We start from the raw sequence: 13849 nt of genomic DNA on the forward strand, positions 1-13849 counted from the left end.
GTTCATGATCTACCAACAAAACTTTCTATTTTAATGCATTTTGCTTGAAGTATGAAGTCTATATGTGACCATCCACCACGAAGTAGTAGTAAAGTCGGTTCTTGATCATTTTCTGTTTATTGCAGATTTTGAAAGAATGTACTTTCAGCTTTAAAATGACACCTCAACCAGCTTCATCGGACATCTGGAAGTGAAGTTATGGTTCATCAATGGTCAAATTCCTAATACATTTTACATAGAAATCCATACACTGTTTGTGATTATATCTCAAAATAGAAAATGCCGACTTTACGCCAGTTTGTGGTGGATGGGCACATATTTCACTCCCACATTTCCCTGCTTTGATTATCCATTGAAATCCATACACCTGCAAGACATGGCCTTAATGTTCCACACAGGGAGACAGTGTGAATTTCAAATGGGGTTACCTGAATGGGTGACTCCATTTGAAATCTCACGTGGGAGATTAAGGTCGTGTCTTCCATAGAGGGTGTATGGATTTCAACTGGAATAGCACAATGAAAAAGATGTGTACTAGGCAAGGCTTAGAAATTCAGCTCCTCTCCCTCCCCCCCCACCAGTTTTTCCCCAGTCAAAAATAAAATCATAGAAAACTCCATTATTTTGATACAAAACACGACACATTTTTTGGCATTTTTTCCCCACCAGATTTCATCCCCCTCCCCTGATGTCGCCAATAGCCAGTTGTAATAGAGCTTAACTGTTGTGAGCCTCCTTCATACTTCAAGACAGACAGACAAGTAAACTCTCATCATTTTGCCTTCTTTGCCACTTGATCGAGGACATATCTTCGATGTAGGACATTAACCACCAGTATAAGGAAGTTGACAATATAAGTTGAGACACAGACCAAACAGAAGTCTTCTAGTACAAAGTACAATATCCATCCCAAGTACACTGAGCCGAAATTAGCTAACACTGATGTGACTAGTAGGAATGTGGCAGCTCCCGGTGTTAACATTTGACCTGTATGGGAAAACAAAGAAAATTAATGTATTTTTGAGAAATGGCATAGAAACTGGAACACAAATGACAATGCAATCTTAAGATATAGTCATACAGTGGAACCTCATAAATAACACAAAATCTGTTCCAGCATAAAAACTTGATAATTAGGTGTTATCAAGATTATAAAGGACCCAGGCATCATTGAAATGATCTGATAACTCAAATGCCTGTTAACACATGAAATTAAAGACCCTAACAATCTTATTTTAGCAAGGTTCTAGTAGTAATAGAATCTTTAATTTATGAAACATTTTGACAATACATACCTTATAAATGTAACATAAGTTTGATTTTATTCATGATTCATCACAATCAACCTAATTGGTTTCATCATGATGATAATAAATAATAATTATGTTCATGCTAAGCTCACCAGTCACCATATGGCTCAAAATGCACCATTTAGGGGGTACTACACCCCTGGCCAATTTTGTGCCTATTTTAGCATTTTTCTCAAAAATTATAGCGCATTGGTGACAAGTAAGATATGTATATTATAGGGCAAGGACTACAACTACTGCACTGAAAATTCAGCAACTCAAGGCAAGTAGTTATTGATTTATTGATCAAATATTGGTTTTTCCTCATTTTTGACTGTAACTCCACAACAGTTGTCAGTGCTGAAATAAAATTTCCAGTGCAGTAGTTGTAGTCCTTGCCCCTATAATATACATATCTTACTTGAGTTACGTTGTAAAGAGGGCTGAAACAACAACACTTTTGTAAAATGTACATAACTCATTAACAGCAATAAATTAAGCAAGTTTGCAAAGTATACGATTTGTAGAACTAACTTTTTCAAAACATCAAGGTGTTAATTTTCAATAATATATTGATCTAGATAATAAAAATCGATTTTTAGGTTGCTTCGACCAACAATACCCAGTCTACCCTTAAAGTGATTCAATCAGACCAAATTCATACAATCAGACCAAATTCAGAACTGTCGAAAAATGAGTTATTAATATTTCTAACTTGCTACATGCATAAAAAATAACTGAATGTTGAAATCTCCACATCCCTGATATACCTTGGATATATTTTCAGTTTCTTATGTTTTTATTGTATTTTTGCTCTTTATTTTCAATATTTTGATATCTCAATTTCATTATTGCTGACTTTTGTCTGATGTCATCATATCATGTCAAGTAATTATGTTCAGGAATCGGTCTAAAAATTTGGAGAGAGAAAGGAAGAAAATAATTTTAACAAAATAAAGTCCTACACTTTTAATCATTTAGCGAGTCATATTTTAATAAAACAAGGTAAATTTTGTAATTCCAAAAAGGAACACTGATGATCATCATTAGCAACATCAATTATATCATTTACCCTTCTCCTCCTCATCATCATCATAATGATCATTGTTCAAATAAAGCAATAAAACAATGAATTTACTCTCCAATTAGAAGTCATTATTATAATGTGAATTAAAAACCACACCCACATAAGACTATTCTCAGGAGATATCCTACAAATTACAAAAATCCCTATAAATGCCACATAATATGTGGCATACACAATTTCATTTGTTAACAATGCATTTGTGCTGGCTGTATTATAATTATACTGCCATGTGTTTTCATTGTTTCAGAACTGACAGTTAATAAAAACTTGATTGTCTGTTGAAATAGAATAATCTACTCCATTACAATGGCTGGTTCACAGCTGCAGGTAGCTAAATGGAGTCTTGCATTTCCCACTCAATTCAATTTAAATGTCGGTTCTTGAGCTCTAGAGAGCTTTACACACAAAATGATTTTAGTACCAAATTACACTCCCCACACATATTTTTCTCTCTTTTTTTCTTTTGTATTAGTAACCAGGCCCATAGCCAGAAGAGGGGAGAGGTGAGGGATGCCCTCCCCCACACCCAACAAGAAATCCCCTCAAAACCTCCCCCAAATCACTCTCAAAATCCCACTCCAAATCACCAATTCAAAAATCTACCCTTCTCCAAAATAAATACACACCTGGTTACAGAGCTTGAAAGTTTCAAACCCTACAATGAATTTAGACACTGTCTTTTCATGTAAAGAGATACACATCATCATTCTTAAGGTGGTACTTGACAAACTTGTTACTATTTTTGCACTTTTCTCAAAAAATAATAACACACTGGTAACAAAAGTTATGTATTAAAGGGGCAAGGAATCCAGTTACTACACTGGAATTTCAGTGACTCAAGACAAGCGGTATATTTATTATGAAAAGAAAAGAGGTACCTCTAGAATGTACCTCAATTTTTTTCTTAACATATAAAATGAACCACTTGTCTTAATTCACTGAAATTTCAGTGAAGTAATTGGATTCCTTGCCCCTATAATATACCTTTTGTTACCAGTGTGTAGTTATTTTTTGAGAAAAATGCAAAATTAGTCACAACATTTATCAGCGGGTGTAGTACCACCTTCTAAAGGAATTGTGTGCCAATCCAACTGGGGATGCAATGTCAAAGATGGACAATCCTCCTTTGAATGCTCTCCTCCTGTAAACCACCAAGCCAATCATGCATGTACTTACTAAAAAGAAGTTGAAGACAGTAGAAAAGTACCCCAAAGACACTGTTTGGCTGATTGAGTATGCTGTGTTGACCAAATATTGGTGCTATCATACCAAAACCACGTCCATATCTGCAGAAATAAAACAAACATTCAAATTCATGCATGATTACTTAGAATGCAATACATATAAGTTCAACAGCCTCCAAATTTGAATTGCTATACATTGTAGGTCTGCTAAAAATACAGAAATACCCCATTTTGGAGGCCAAAATATGCACCTTGAATTTCCAAGAACGATACACAACTTTCCCACAAAGAACACAAAGTCTAATGTTTTAAATGAAGAGTATAGGCCTACAGGTAGAACCAAACATGAGGTTAATTTACTTTAAAAATTACCAAATATTTAACAAAATTTAACAAAAATTGGGGGCAAGACTTCTCACAAGGGGAGGGTCCCCTTTCACCCTAGCTACATGTACAGTGTATGACACTGTTAAGCTCTATTGTAATGTCCCTTACTTGCCAGTAACAGGATGGTATGTCAACTCAAAAAGCCACAACCCCCTAAGATCATCGCCACTTCTATCCTGATAGCATGATAAGTATCTAAACAAAAATTACAGAATTATTCTTTATTTAATACTAGTGCACATACTTTTGGACCAATTGGGCCAGGGAGGAGAATATGCCCCCTTCAACCAACCACACATACATTTTAGGGTTTAGGGAACACAATTATACTTTTTATCTTGAAAAGTGGGGGAGGGACATTGCTCTGGATTGCCAAAAAGTGGCTGTTAATATTAAAAGCAGGCCCGAGATTCATTTTTAGGAATTAATTATTATTTGTTAGTACCCCATAATTTCTTTGAATCGTTCTTCTTCTCTTCTTCTTGGTTGAGTCAGTGAAATAAAAGCCCACTACTGTATTTGTTCCATTGACCGCCCCAGGTCTCTACCTGTAGCCAGCCTTAGGCCTATCTAATCACTTGCAATCCACTCAAGAATTGGTCCCTTTAAATCCTCTTTTCTTTCACAGGACAATACAAATTGCATGCTTGATGAAACATATCTCATAGGCATATTCAACTCTTGTCTCTTACTTCCATGATGTGGATTTGGCCTTGAGAAGATGCTTTACTCACACTGTACATGTGGGGATCAGGGTTGCCAAACCCGTGATTTGGTAGCCTAATTGGGTGACTTTTGAAGATTTTTCCCGCGACTTTTGACAATTTCTTGTCCCATAGAAACCAATGGTTAAGAAAAAATTTGGCGACTTTTCAACATTGGCTCTCGCGACTTCCGATCATTGTCATGCCCCATAGAAACCAATGGGAAAGAGAAAAATTGGGCGACTTTTCAATTATTTGACCCGCGATTCGGGCTGAAATCTTTTGGCAACCCTGGTGGGGATCACTAATTTTGAATAGCTACATGTATACCAGCTCTACATGTATAATAGTATACCATACTTTAATGAAATGTGGGATCGATGTGAGATAAATGCACAAATACAGCTGACCAAATAGTAATGCCTAGTACATGTATTAAGCATCATTATTTAGAAAAAAAGAATCCTACACTTACATCCATTTATTGCCCAAGTTGGCAGTGGTGACACAAACCCACCCTTTTTATTTCAAACCCACCGTTTTTATTTTATACCCTTTAAGGCCTTTATACCAAAACTCTGAAACCCACCCTTTCTAAGCATGGTTACTGATCATAGATAAGTGGTTATGGTGGTCCAGGAGGTGCAGATTTGCATCCAAAGAGAATTACATAAGTTTTAGATGACCAAACAGAATGGGATTTCAATATTTTTTCATTTAGTGTCATTCAATTGGAAATTACAGTTGAGATTGCAATTGTTGATATCTAAACCCACCCTTTTTATCAGTGACCACGCTTTATATTTGGACACGCTTTTTAACCAGAAATTTTTCAAACCCACCCTTTTGTGGACCCTTCAAACCCACCCTTTCTAAAGCGTGGGTTACCAACAGTGTAGCTTCACATTCTAGGCTAGAGACCATTGCATTCAAAATCTAGTCGGATTCGCTGAAGCATGACACCATGTAAAGCAATGGAAGTTCAGAAGTAAACACAGCCAATCACGACAGGCGATTGCATCAAAATGTTGCTAAAATTACACTTCAGCTAAATTTAAGACTGTCCAAACTAGACAAATCTTGCTCAAAAGATACAGTTGACTCATCAAAATACCTTTCATCCAAATTTCAACATTAACAGAATAAATAACCTCCGGTTCACATAATTGCACCACTGTCCGACCAAAAATCGATAGCAAAGCACTCTAGCATCGAATGCGTATTAAACTATTGTGTACAAATTCGAAGCTAGAGTTCTCTAGTAAAGTAGAATGCGAAGCTATTGGTGAGCAAATTCAAACTTGCATGGCCATTACAGCACTGTGAACAACGATGTAATGAGGGTTCAGACACACATTCAAAGCCAACCATTCCTTGGCGGATTGCATTTGCATCAAAAATGCATGAATTAATGTTGACTTTTTGTTGCTAAAATTGCACTTTAACTAAGTCTAAGTTCAACTAAAGAAATCTAAATTATAGTTAAATATGATGTTTAAAGTAGACAAACTCCCGGGGGCAAACTACTTTGCTCTAATTCTCACAAGGCGGTAAACGTAGCGTACATCCTCTTGTTATCAAGACAGATTATAAGAGATTAGACCCGTGCATGCTTGACAAATGGATTATAATAAAAATAAATAAAGAGAGAGAGAGAGAGAGAGAGAAGAAAATAACATTTTATATGAACCCGGGCACATAACAATAGCATCAAATGCACATCAATACGGACAAGTACCAGCATAACGGTAGCATACATGTAACTGTATATCACGTGCTCAACATGATCAATAGTAATTGATAGATAGAGGTCACCACGATCGATTGATCGGTGCACTTGATATTGGGCAAGCTGCTCCAGGAGTTCGTCGGTCAATATAATCTCTTATAATCTATCTTGGATAACAAGAGGACGTACGCTACGTTTACCGCCTTGTTAATTCTCTCGGCCGGGGCCCGCATCACATCCATTCATGCATTGGAGTGAAAACAACTTATCGCATATTTTTATTTGCAGAGAGTCGAACCTGGCACAATAGTGTGATAGCTTGTGATACACTCCAGAGTTCAGTGAATGCGAATGTTGTTTTCACTCAGTCATGTCAGTCAGTCCAGTGGTATAGTCTCAAGCGGTACATGCCCGGATGTCCGACCGACTGACAGACAGAATTACAGAATACAGTTGACTCATCAAAATAACTTACATAAAAAAAAAAGCATTGCACACTGCAGATGCATGCAGTGATGTATACATGAATGGCCTTAAAACATGTTAAAAGCATGATTGTAAATTGTAAGCATTTTAAGTTGAAGGCGATGATGGTATTAGCTTAACCATGATGTAACTCACTTGGATGTAAATACTTTGGAACAGCTGATGCTTTGGCCAATGTCACAAAAGGCTTGGTATCCAGGGTTCACTTCCTTGGTTGTCTCTACATAGTATGCATATAGAGACAACAATATCCCCAATATACAAAGGATGAATCTCGGTATTTGTTGAGCCATTTTAAATTCCATATGTTCGCATGTCAGTCTTGCTGGTGGTCGTCGATCGATACTGCACTGTCGAGTGAGCACATGTACACGTCAGCTGACACTTGACCTTTGACATGTATATGCATAATTTATTCGTACAGTAGTAAAGCAGAAAATTTACGAATTATGCATTTTATACTAAAATAATTAAAATTAGCATCATGATTTTATTCTTAACCCGCCCGGGTTCTTTAACATTTAGGATGGAAATCAAATGGATGAGGTGAGGTAATCACGGGAAAGAAGTGCTTATAAATAATTTGGTGAGGGCTGTTTTTCATATTTTTTTTACTCAAGACTTTTGCCAAACTTTTTTGCCCCCCCCCCCCGAGATTTCGGGTTTGCACAGTTTTCAAAAAGTTTTTTTTTAATTGTCCCCTCTCGTGTCCCAAAAACTCCCCCTCCCCTATGTTTAAGCACCCTCTGAACCACCAATGTATTTCTGAACACAATGAACAGTCACTAGCTCATATATACAGGGGGGCCAGCAAAATTCTGAGCCCATAAAGTTTCAATTGTAATTGAATGATTTTAATGCTGTAATGTTTAACAAAATCATATTTTTAGTACAGTAATGTTTGAAAGAATTTACTTGAAGAAATCGCATAGCAGAGTTTGATACAGTACATTTCATCAAGGCACCATCGTCAATTTCATATTGTCAAAAATGCAGTAAAATGAGATTTTAAGTATTATTTGATTTTATGTAATACTTCATAAATTTTAATTTAAAGTAGGCCTAATTTTTATACCAGTATTCATTAAAATACAACTACACAGGCCTACTCCAAGTATCAATTTACAGTGATTTATAAAGAGTATTACTGCCAAGGGGCGGTGCAATATGTGGGGCCCGTGGTGGTGAATTATAGGGTGGGGTGGCAAAGATTTTTGGCAGGCCGAAGGGTTGAAAGGGGGTCAAGCAATTTTTGGAAAAGCGGGGCAAGCAATATTTGCACGGATATTTTGGGCACCGTTTCTAATTACGCCCTAAAGGTGTAGGAAAGCATTTATTTATATAGGAACACGTTCAAATATGCAAAATTTCCTGCTCGCTGTGCTCGCATTGTATGATAAGACAATTTAGGTTTTAAATTCGGAGGTCACATGTCACAGGGGAAGTTGCCCAAAGGTGTCAAAATTCTCCAAAAATGTCCGAAATTTTGCAACATATTTTAATGTTACGTAAAGTTCCCCAAAAGTGCGTGAGGTTGCATGACCTATTTGTGCTGCATTGGAAAATTTTTGACAATTTGATGGAATCCGCGCTCACTTTACGCAGCTTGCGCGGGAGTTGAAGCAATTTTGAGTAATTTTGAAAACTTTGGAGCATCTTTTCAGCAACTTTAAGCAATTTTGAGAAAATGTAAAGCAATTTTGTGAAATTTTGAATAACTTTACGCGATTTTGAGAAACTTAAAAAGCAACTTTGTGCAACTTACCGCAATTTGGAGGAAGTTTTAAGCAAGTTTGTGAAACTTTGAACAACTTTATACTATTTTGACAATTCTGGACCAATTTGGGCAACTTCCCTGTGACATAGGGCCTATTTTAACTTTAGAACTTTTGCATCAAATCATTATTTTATATAATATTTTTTTTTTTTTTTTTTTTTTTTAAAGAAGAAAATCATATGTTCCATGTTCAAAGAAATATTTTTGGAAAAAATCCGTTGCTTAGAGTTTACCCACTTTTCGAGAAAAACGTGATTTTGTGGAACATTATCCCATAGAAGCGCGTGTTATAGACAAATTTGTAACTAGTATTTCATAAGAATGGAATGACCAATAGCGTTGCCAATCACGGACTAGTTGGGCGTTAGCATGGTCATTGTTATAAACGAAAATGACAATGACCCCCAAAACTCACAAAATCGGTCAGTACACACTTTCCAATTTCCTTATTCAGAACAATTTTTTTTTTTTTATTGCAAAAAATGTTGATTTGATCAATTGCGTCATAAAAATGGGAATTCGTTTTTTTTTTTTTTGTTTGTTTGTTTGTTTGGTTTTTTTTTTCTTTAACGTTCCGGAAATAGAGAATATCTTGATTGATTATCGATTATCAATTATTGATTATCGATTATCGATCATCGATTATCAATTATTGATTGACACGACAACCCCTCCCCTCCCAATAGACCCTTCGTATAAGGGAGCGAATTGACGGGTTTGAAAATCATTTCCGCATGATTTTGAATGAGAAATATTGAGATTATCTTGATTGATAATCGATAATCGATTATTGATTTTTAATTGAAGGGACAACCACCACCACCACCACCAGCCCCCCCCACCACCACCACCACCACCACCACCCCCACCCGGAATAGACCTTTCGTTAAGAAGCGACCCGACGGGTTTGCAAATCACTTCCCCCATCATTTTAATCTTTTTTGAAAAGTAGACCTAATCTTGACTGATTAAGTATTGACTGAATATTGATTGATTAGGGCCTATCGATAATCCATCAGTAAGCCCTCGATTACCCCCCCCCCCCCTCCACCCCACACATACACACCCACATGCAGAGAGATAGAGAGATCACAGGTTAACAGGCTGCCTTGCTCATAACAACGTGAATGATAAATGCGTACTATGTTAACAGTCTATTTTCACGTGCTTTATAAATTGGAGATGTTTACGTTCTAATTATTTCATATAAAATAAAAGTAAGTTTATTTGAACTTTTCATAAAATCACCCTTTTAGGCCACATGTCACAGGGAAGTTGCCCAAAGGTGTCAAAATTCTCCAAAATGTCCGAAATTTTGCAACATATTTTAATGTTACGTAAAGTTCCCCAAAAGTGCGTGAGGTTGCATGACCTATTTGTGCTGCATTGGAAAATTTTTGACAATTTGATGGAATCCGCGCTCACTTTACGCAGCTTGCGCGGGAGTTGAAGCAATTTTGAGTAATTTTGAAAACTTTGGAGCATCTTTTCAGCAACTTTAAGCAATTTTGAGAAAATGTAAAGCAATTTTGTGAAATTTTGAATAACTTTACGCGATTTTGAGAAACTTAAAAAGCAACTTTGTGCAACTTACCGCAATTTGGAGGAAGTTTTAAGCAAGTTTGTGAAACTTTGAACAACTTTATACTATTTTGACAATTCTGGACCAATTTGGGCAACTTCCCCTGTGACATAGGGCCTATTTTAACTTTAGAACTTTTGCATCAAATCATTATTTTATATAATATTTTTTTTTTTTTTTTAAAGTAAAATCATATGTTCCATGTTCAAAGAAAAAAAAAAAAAAAAAATCCGTTGCTTAGAGTTTACCCACTTTTCGAGAAAAACGTGATTTTGTGGAACATTATCCCATAGAAGCGCGTGTTATAGACAAATTTGTAACTAGTATTTCATAAGAATGGAATGACCAATAGCGTTGCCAATCACGGACTAGTTGGGCGTTAGCATGGTCATTGTTATAAACGAAAATGACAATGACCCCCCAAAACTCACAAAATCGGTCAGTACACACTTTCCAATTTCCTTATTCAGAACAATTTTTTTTTTTTTATTGCAAAAATGTTGATTTGATCAATTGCGTCATAAAAATGGGAATTCGTTTTTGTTTGTTTTTGTTTGTTTGTTTGTTTGGTTTTTTTCTTTAACGTTCCGGAAATAGAGAATATCTTGATTGATTATCGATTATCAATTATTGATTATCGATTATCGATCATCGATTATCAATTATTGATTGACGACAACCTCCCTCCCAATAGACCCTTCGTATAAGGGAGCGAATTGACGGGTTTGAAAATCATTTCCGCATGATTTTGAATGAGAAATATTGAGATTATCTTGATTGATAATCGATAATCGATTATTGATTTTTAATTGAAGGGACAACCACCACCACCACCACCAGCCCCCCCACCACCACCACCACCACCACCACCCCCACCCGGAATAGACCTTTCGTTAAGAAGCGACCCGACGGGTTTGCAAATCACTTCCCCCATCATTTTAATCTTTTTTGAAAAGTAGACCTAATCTTGACTGATTAAGTATTGACTGAATATTGATTGATTAGGGCCTATCGATAATCCATCAGTAAGCCCTCGATTACCCCCCCCCCCCCTCCACCCCACACATACACACCCACATGCAGAGAGATAGAGAGATCACAGGTTAACAGGCTGCCTTGCTCATAACAACGTGAATGATAAATGCGTACTATGTTAACAGTCTATTTTCACGTGCTTTATAAATTGGAGATGTTTACGTTCTAATTATTTCATATAAAATAAAAGTAAGTTTATTTGAACTTTTCATAAAATCACCCTTTTAGGCCACATGTCACAGGGGAAGTTGCCCAAAGGTGTCAAAATTCTCCAAAAATGTCCGAAATTTTGCAACATATTTTAATGTTACGTAAAGTTCCCCAAAAGTGCGTGAGGTTGCATGACCTATTTGTGCTGCATTGGAAAATTTTTGACAATTTGATGGAATCCGCGCTCACTTTACGCAGCTTGCGCGGGAGTTGAAGCAATTTTGAGTAATTTTGAAAACTTTGGAGCATCTTTTCAGCAACTTTAAGCAATTTTGAGAAAATGTAAAGCAATTTTGTGAAATTTTGAATAACTTTACGCGATTTTGAGAAACTTAAAAAGCAACTTTGTGCAACTTACCGCAATTTGGAGGAAGTTTTAAGCAAGTTTGTGAAACTTTGAACAACTTTATACTATTTTGACAATTCTGGACCAATTTGGGCAACTTCCCTGTGACATAGGGCCTATTCAGGTTCCCCAAACTTCATTGTAAAGGGGGGGGGGTTGGCATGTCAAAGGGGGAGGCAAAGATTTGTTGGTATGGCCAAAGTGGGCGAGCGATTTTTGGCAGACCATTATGATAATTCATTATTGCACAGCCCCTAAATTATTGAACTGTTGAACACATAAAAATGGTGTGTAGTTACCGGTACCACCGGTCCACAAAGCCATATAAATTTCCTGATAACCCAAATTACTTTGTTGACCTTGAAGATAATTGACGGTGTGAGAAAAATTCATTCATTCATTCATATTTATTCAGTTCTCACATAAAAATATTACAGCACATATGATAAAATTATTGATCAGTAGGCCTATTTGATTTTGAATCATTGTGCCAAGTTTCATGCTTTTACTACAATTCATGCATTTTATGTTACCACCTGCTTAACTAGGGAGTTCCCCAAGTCTAAAAATAGAATGTCAAAATAGCGTTTCTGGATTTACTTTTACGTAAAATGATAATCACGTAATTAATAAAGCATCTGTTTAACTATATTAGCTCAAAAAGTGTAAGTGATTAATATGTTTAGAAATATTACGAGGTTTTGATCAAGAAATCTTAAATTCTGATACCAATATTTGATTATATCATTTGTTTTTCTCAATGTAGAAACACCGAACTGTTTGGTTATATAGCTATTTTGCTACTGCTTGCAACGGGATTCAATGTGGCTTGACACCCCCAACACGCTATATCGTCTCCCTTTAGGGGAATCGTAGCGCGTCACACGCGTAGCAATTCCCTTTTAGATGAAGGTTAATATTTTTGTTTCAGGTGCAGAATGACTTATATGCTAAAGTTCCACTTTGAAAAGAAATAGAGAAAAGCACAAATTGAAATTAACTGTATTTTTCAAAGTAGAACCTAAAAAGGTTCTTGAGCTGAAGAATGGTTCTATGAAGGGCTATAGAAAGAACCACTTGAGATTTCGAAAAATTTTATGAGCCACAAAAGACTGTATTTCCTGGGGAGGGTTTCTTGGTTTCTCGGCAGGTACCCATGATGCTCGAGACTTTATAGGGGGTGGGGGGTGGGGGTGGGGGGCAAGTGCCCTGGGCGCCACCCAATAGGGGGGTGCCAAATTGACCAATTCAGCATCGATTCTGCGCCCCTCAGCTCCCTCCAAACGATGAAAATCAAAATTTTTGTGTGCATAACGGCACAAAATCAATTGAAAGAACATTTTAAGATCGATATTCAACTTCTAGTAACCAAAATAAATTAGTGGTAGCTAGGCCTTTTTTGTCCAAAATTCGCTTTCAAGAATTGGGGGGGCATTATGTATCCTTAGCCCTGGGCGCCACAACCCCTAGCTACGTCACTGCTCGCGTCTAAGATATCAAGTGAGGGGGGGGTAAGGGTGCCAATTTTGTTTCTTGCCCCAGGCGCTACCAACCCCCCACCTGCCCAAGACTAGGGATATCCCCGGGGGGATATCAAATCCAAAATTCAAATATTTTCCAAAAGTCCCATGGGGGCCACTTAAGTATGATAGCGTACGCATGCGTGACCAAATTTTTTTGAAACGCCCCCTAAACGAGTTTTACCCTACCAGCAAATTTAGCCCCTTAATAAGGTAATTTAACATAGCATTTACCCCTAATGAGGATTTGGCTAGTATAAATGAAAAAATATGTACCCTTTTTGGACTCGTAAAATCAGTGTTTTTAGACCCTATAAGATGAGGCGCCGTAACTTGCCTTGCTTAAAAACACCCTTTTACTTGTTTTCTTTTGGTCACGCATGCGTACAGACCATTTATGCCCCCCGGCCAAAAGTCTTTTCCAGTTCCACCAGGGCCCAGTTTTTGCGAACTTCAATCGGTTTTGCGAACTTCAATCGGTTTTGCGAACTTCAATCGGTTTTGTGAACTTCA

General features: G+C 36.8%; 1 protein-coding gene across 2 annotated transcripts; it reads right to left on the bottom strand.

Moving 5' to 3' along the window:
- Positions 1 to 676: 676 nt before the first annotated feature.
- Positions 677 to 7216, bottom strand: LOC140136639 (vitamin K epoxide reductase complex subunit 1-like protein 1). Of its 2 annotated transcripts, XM_072158318.1 has the most exons (4): positions 7002 to 7216; positions 4056 to 4142; positions 3553 to 3662; positions 677 to 987 (listed from the first exon to the last, which is right to left on the bottom strand). In XM_072158318.1, exons 1-4 carry the CDS (start codon positions 7169 to 7171, stop codon positions 773 to 775), a joined length of 582 nt encoding a protein of 193 aa, XP_072014419.1. In that variant the 5' UTR covers positions 7172 to 7216; the 3' UTR covers positions 677 to 772. The 2 variants fall into 2 exon arrangements, with proteins under 2 accessions (XP_072014419.1, XP_072014420.1); XM_072158319.1 differs by lacking the exon at positions 4056 to 4142 and having other exon boundaries at positions 686 to 987.
- Between the last annotated feature and the right edge of the window lie 6633 nt (positions 7217 to 13849).

Source organism: Amphiura filiformis, chromosome 16 (assembly GCF_039555335.1).
Source record: "Amphiura filiformis chromosome 16, Afil_fr2py, whole genome shotgun sequence".
NCBI lineage: Eukaryota > Metazoa > Echinodermata > Ophiuroidea > Amphilepidida > Amphiuridae > Amphiura > Amphiura filiformis.

What these genes read in the sequence shown, in the direction of transcription:
- LOC140136639 (XM_072158318.1), bottom strand. Translation starts at nt 7,171, where the DNA reads ATGGAATTTAAAATGGCTCAACAAATACCGAGATTCATCCTTTGTATA. An exon ending in TCCAAAGTATTTACATCCAA is followed by an intron (nt 4,143 to 7,001) that starts GTGAGTTACATC and finishes ATTTTTGTTTAG; the next exon opens with ATACTTATCATGCTATCAGG. An exon ending in CTGTCTTCAACTTCTTTTTA is followed by an intron (nt 988 to 3,552) that starts GTAAGTACATGC and finishes TTTCCCATACAG; the next exon opens with GTCAAATGTTAACACCGGGA.